General features: G+C 35.5%; 1 protein-coding gene across 2 annotated transcripts in view; it reads left to right on the top strand.

Moving 5' to 3' along the window:
• The window catches only part of LOC106460459 (partitioning defective 6 homolog beta-like), a 38,459-nt gene that overhangs the window by 13,989 nt on the left and 17,946 nt on the right, over nucleotides 1–6,524 (top strand). For both annotated transcript variants that reach the window (XR_002610783.1, XM_013920153.2), the window contains exon 2: nucleotides 5,776–6,001. Coding sequence is in view for 1 of the 2 variants with exons in the window: in XM_013920153.2 (XP_013775607.1) it covers nucleotides 5,776–6,001 (226 nt within the window). In the remaining variant the exon portion in view is untranslated. The remainder of the gene's footprint in view (nucleotides 1–5,775; nucleotides 6,002–6,524) is intronic.

Here is a 6,524-nt window from a genome sequence, read left to right on the forward strand (position 1 = left end):
CAATTTTAGTATTATACCTTACTCAATTTCTTAATTTAAATATTGTAAAAACACAGTTTAACATTGATTTTTGTGTGTCATGTGGTATGTTGATTGCAGTACTGGTTCAAACTAGATGTTTGTGATGTCAAAATACTATAGTCTATAGCTAGACTTTATTTTATAGCTTATCTTTTAAGTTTGCTATGATATTGCTCATGTAATAAATCAAACACAGTGGCACTCCACCCACCTCTTTCCATTTTTGGAAATGCTCCCTTATATACACTTACTTCTATATATGACATGAATAACCAGTCAGAAGCTCAGAATGTCCCCCTAGTGGCTTTCTCAGCCATTTTAATGTGTATGGATACCATCTCTTTCTTTTGAACTATAATTTCAAGGAGGTAGGTTGTGTCTTTAGTCTGCTCAAAATTTAATATTTTTTTAGACTGAAATACAGCTTAGTTACTAAGCTAAATATATAATGTTATGAGACTTAAGCTATTTAGTCTAAACTTTATGTTTTCATGTTATAATTTGTAGTCATTCTAGAACGAAAAAGGCATAATTTGTATTTGTTTCCCTTTTTTTTTTAACGTGGTTACGAGATCGGTCAAATCGACCAAACCTATACAGAGATTCATTACTGAAAATAATAGAGAAAAGATAAAGTTTTTTCTTAAGCAACATTTGATAACTATCTGGATATTATAAAGATTTTGCATGTGAAATTTGCAAATTTTCTGAGGCAAAGAAGTATTTTTAATCTTATAATGAAAATTACTTTGCATGTTGGATAACAAACATGCAAAAAAAACATTATGGCATTAGAAAAACATCGCTTTAAAAACCTTAAGATTTAATAACAAAATTAATACTTTGCGTATCAAAGCATTGTAATGTTTACTGATGATCTGCCAAATATCATTAACATACGCTTACTAATTTAAAAAATTATAGCTTAAAAACTATAACAAGCACAAAATGGTTATGAGGTTAGTCCCAGAGATCAAGCCCATGCTGAAAGAGTTAAGACTTATTTTCTTCTCCTATTAGCTTGTGAAAATCATTGGTTGGATTAATTTTCCATCAATGTTTCACATACTCTTTATCATTCCACATATATTCTCCTTTATCTGGATCAATCTATCCTTCCCAAAACTTCAGCGGCTCGAAGGGTAATTCCTCCTTCTCACCAATTTCCTTTCCTTCTATTTTCTACCTTTATCCTCAGTCAGATTCGGATAGGCTACTATGTCCTGTCAGTGCTCTTTGTTGTTATGTTACATGATGCTTGTTCCCACCTATTCATTCTTTGGCAGACATCCTCAGTTCGTGACCTTTCTCCTTTCATCCTGACCTATTGGGTTTGTTTTTAATTTGATTGGTTTATTCTTCCTTATCATCATCTTCCTGTAATTTGTTCCAGGTGTCTTCTCATCATATATGGCACCTTACCTTTTCCCTGACATCTCATCTCCATTGTCCCTTCCAGGAAATTCTTAAATCGGGCATGTGGACTACCTCACATACATTGATATCTCACTATCTATGCAATTACTATGTCTTCATCTTCGGGTTTTTTGTCTTCCATCTGTTGCCATTCTTCAGTCTTTGGTGAGATTATGTCTTAGTAAGTTATCTTATATATATACTTTTTTCAGGGACTTTTCCCTATTCTTTTTTTTTTTTTATTGTCTGGATCTTGCTTTGTGGTGAGTGGTACCTGACCAGGTATGCTTCTCATAGTCATATCCACACTGTCAGGCCATGTTGACTGTTTATTTCTAATTTCCATGGCAATAACATGCTCACTGTTAAGATGGGATGTTCCACAACATTGCTTGCAGGTTTGTCTTTGCAATATAGTTGCTTCATTAATATGCCTATTCCAGAGTGTACATACTCATGGACTTCCTGGGTAAAGCACAAGGGGATAGCTGCCCATCTGTGCCATGCCTTCAATTGAATAAATCAGGTATTGTCTGCTTTTCAAAATAAGATTTTTGTGGTCACCCATTGCACACTCTGATGTTGTCCTTCCTCCAGACTCCAACACATTTTCTCCCCCATTTTTCTTGCAGTGGAGAATGGGAGACCTTATCATTTTCCAATTCCAAGCTGCTTTGGTGGTGGATCATAGAGGCATCCTTCTGAATGTCATAATGATGGACAATACATATAATGATAAAACCATTCAGTTGAGAGAAGACAGTGGTGTTCTGCTGGTGAGGATGACAAGATTCTTAATCTCTATGCAAGTTTATCTGAGGTGGTTGTGGTAGATTTGGAGTGAGCTGTCAAAATTACAGTTCATTCCTTCAATTGGAATCCCTCATCCTACCCCCCAAATGGATATTGGTTCCCAGTGGCTGGGTTTTGGATTCAGAGCTGAACTAATCAACACAAGTCCTCACACATGTATTATAGGTGTCTTTGTTTTCTCACTCAATTATACTCTTGTTCCTCCATCTGTGTTGTGAGTCACAGTGATGGTACTTGCTGATTGAGTGAGATAGTTTACATTGCAGAGAAATCTTTACCAATTATCCAGATGTCAGATTCACAGATAAGTCCAACAATTTATCGCATTGCTATCATGTGTCCCGTTCATATGAAATTCCCTCCGGTCTGATGAACTTGAAGTGAAGATGGAATGATCCTCTTTCCTACCCCTACCAGATGCCTGGGTTTTGGATTTCAGTTGACTTGCTATTGGTATGATCCTCTTTCCTACCTCCACGTGGATGTCTGTTCCCAGTGGCTGAGTTTTGGATTGTAATTGACTTGCTGGTGGTATGATAATTTTTTCTACCATCACATGGATGTCTGATCCTGGGGACTGAGTTTTGGATTTTAATTGACTTACTGTCGGTATGATTCTATTTCCTACCCCCACATGGATGGTTCCTGGTGGCTGGGTTTTGGGTTGTAGTTGACTTGCCGTGTGTGGTCCGTCATGCTTTAGCCACTCTATACCTAGGGGCACATCCTTTTAATTTCACACACATTCCAATACTCTTTTGGATTAAGATTTGTTATCTGGTGGTTCAGATCATTATCCCACCATTGTTCTCTTCTGTAGGGATGTGCTCCTTCCTTTTTTCCACCCATGTCTGCAACACGTCATTCCACGCTGGGTGAAGAGTATATCTGGTACAGATGTGGTGTGGTCTCCCACATATAATCCTCTACTGTGTGGATCTGTTCTTTTAGGGTGTTCTTCAGATGCTTTCGAGGAATGCTGCTTTGTTTTTCCCTCCCACTGGTCCCTCTAACCTATTAAATGTGGGATTCTAGCTATTTATTTGAGCAGAGGTAATGTACCGTATCGGAACGGATAATTTTTCCTATACTGAAAATATATATTCGATAGGTACTTCTTCTCACACTTCACACCCTTCCTTCCCACTGAAAACTGGTGCTTTCATTTTCTGCCAAAACTCGAAGTGATAGTTCGGTAGAATTGAATGGAAGGAGTCACGTGTGCCAGGAGAGTGTGTTGCACTCTTATTAGTGTAGGGTTTTCGCATGATGATTTACATGCAAAACACATCTGAACCAGTTGATTGTAAGGTACATTGGAGCTCAAGACATGTGGCATGTGAAAAACTTTTTGTATATAGATGGCAGCACTGAATGAGAATAGCTATTTATGTGGGAGGAGGTAAGTACCTATTGGAAATATATTTTTAGTATAGGAAAATTATAACTTTAGTTTTATTAACTTCCAGGGTGGATTCGGGAACATATAGGCACAAGTGATCATTGCTCAATTAGATTTATGTTTTTACTGCATATGGAAATAAGGAATAATAATATTTTGGTTACAAATTTCTAAGATGCGAATTTTGAAGGAATGCAACAAGAATTATCTGTTGTAAATTAGGCAAGTGAACAAAACAAGGGGTGGCTGGAACTTTAAAATCAGGTTGGCTCATAAAGAATATAAAGGATGAAATTAAAGAAAAACATTATAAATTTAATAAGTTTAAATAGAAAATTAAAAGAGTTGTTCAAATAAGATATCAGGAAATCCTTTCTTACTAATATTGACATTTTTTGAAGAGGTTACACATTCAATATGAATATGAAGAGGATACAATATATTATATAGGTCTCTGGCTAGGATTCTAAATAATTAGAGTATTTTGTTTAGTCTTGGACTCCTTACCTTAAAAAGGACAGTGAATGGTAAATAGTTGGAGATAGTTCAAAGGAAGGCTATTAGGATGATACCTGAGATGGAAAGGTTGTCATATGAGGACAGGTTAAGATCTCTGAAACTTTTCTTTTAAAAATGGAAGAGTTAATGTGGGATATGATTAAGTTGTTTAAGAGTGTTAAGAGAATTGATAGTGTTGATGCATTAATTTTTTTTTTCCTTTTTTAATACTTAATGATGAGAATGGTAGGATAAGGACCACAAACATAAATTTTGGGAATGTAAGAAACTCTTCACCTAAAATGTTTATTCTAACAGGATAATTTATCTTTAACAGTTAAAAGATTTGCAAAAGTTACTCTTACATGAGCAAATATGGCTTTAAATAAAAAACATAACATCAGTATAGCCAGGTTTACATACATCCACATATCGCCCATGATCTTCGTCCACTGTGATTCGTGTGCAAGAGCATAGCAACCCTTGGTCATGATCTGATTCACCAACAGAAAAAACAACCATCTATCTGAAAACATTCTGAACTATCTTTTCTCTAAGAAAACATGGCTAATTGCTAATAAGTGAATCCAGTCTCATATGCATCAGAAGAAAAGTTGAGTTCTAGGAAACTATGTGGTGAAAGCACCTCCCAATAGCATAAACCAAACATGGCTACCATTGTCTACTCTTCAGCCTAGATTAATCATACCTTCACTTCTAAATAACACTTTAGTGTGATATAAAATTTATAAGTATATTTTTTAAACATGAGGAAATGATTTCAGCATATTTTGTTATCAGTGGTTTGTGGCTTCATTTACATAAATCCAATAGGGCAGCTTATTCATACTATTTCTCATCAAAAAGCTTAATGAACAAATTTCAAAACATATTATCATGTGATTCACAATACATTAAAAATATAAACAACTCCCAAATACGTAGTCAACTATGAGCACACATTTATTTGCCACTAGTAGCAAAGTTCCATCTTTCAGAGAAATATAACTAACTCGGTTACTGACCATATATTTCATATCTAGTTGATATTGTCCACTTATTATAAACATCTTAAACCCACTAAACACTCAAGCATTAGATGCCCGAAGTATACATGTCAGTTTTCATACCTGCCTCCATCCAGAAGGGCTAGAACAGCTAAGACTTCTACACTCATTAAACAGGGAAGTAGCCCATATGTTTGTGTAGTGGTCTGTTTTGCACTTGTACCTCAAAACTTCCTGATGGATTATCTGTACAAGTTAAACCTGGTATTGTGTAGCTGCTATTGTGGTAGCTGGAGTACTAGCTTTAACAAATGTTGTACTTGTTTATACTTTGTCACAGAACTTCTTCCAGGCTTCAGTTGTACAGGCCTTTACTCTTGCTGATATATAATTCTGTTGAGCTCATGCAGACTGGGAGAACACGTTGTTGACTCAAGTGTCCACACAAGTTTTCATGCACATTATTCAACAGCATGAACATTAATACATTTCTATACTTATACACTATATATGGTGGTCTTCACAAACTTTTATATTACTCAAAGTCATGTGTTATATACTAAAATATATTGTTTTACAAGTTCTATCCTGAAATACATTTATTTGATATTTTATTAGTTTGAGGCAGATTTCAGGAGATTTTCTTTGAACTCAAGACAGCTGACCAAGTATGAGGATTTCTGCAGATTAATAGAAGAGTTTCACAAGCTGACTAATTTACCATTCACCATCTGCTACACAGATCCTGTGCATGGTGATCTTTTACCTATCAACAATGATGATAATTTTGTTCGAGCTGTCACCAGTGCAAGGCCTCTTCTGCGAGTTATCATTCAGCGAAAAGGTAGATTATCATTTGCGTTAATAATACATTCATCATGATAACTTAAATTTTTAGGCTAATTACAATATATATTAATTCGTACTTTATATATGCAGATTCTGTCTACAGTTTATTATTAACGTGACTGTAATTATAATTGTGGCTAGGGTCAACAGAGTACTGGTATTGGATCAACGTTGGAGTGCTGTGGATATTATGCCTAGTATTGGTGTTTAGGTATAGTGCTGCACAAACCCTGGCAATGCTATGCTATTTTAATCTTGATTAAATTTTCCACTGTGGATTGTGGTCAGTAGTCACCTTATTTTTATCTTGTGGATAACCTCAAATCTATCCAGTTGACTGTTTTATCTACCTCAACACCTGTTTCTTACTTTTTCACCCTTCAATTATTGTCTGATGACAGTTTGGTTAAAATATCACCCATTTTATCCAAAAAAGGATAGGAGAGAGGCATGCTGGCTCCCCTTGATCAGTAAAAACATCAATCATGAAATTCGATGACGAGGAACCCACTTTGAGA

This window comes from Limulus polyphemus, unplaced genomic scaffold (assembly GCF_000517525.1).
Source record: "Limulus polyphemus unplaced genomic scaffold, Limulus_polyphemus-2.1.2 Scaffold774, whole genome shotgun sequence".
NCBI lineage: Eukaryota > Metazoa > Arthropoda > Merostomata > Xiphosura > Limulidae > Limulus > Limulus polyphemus.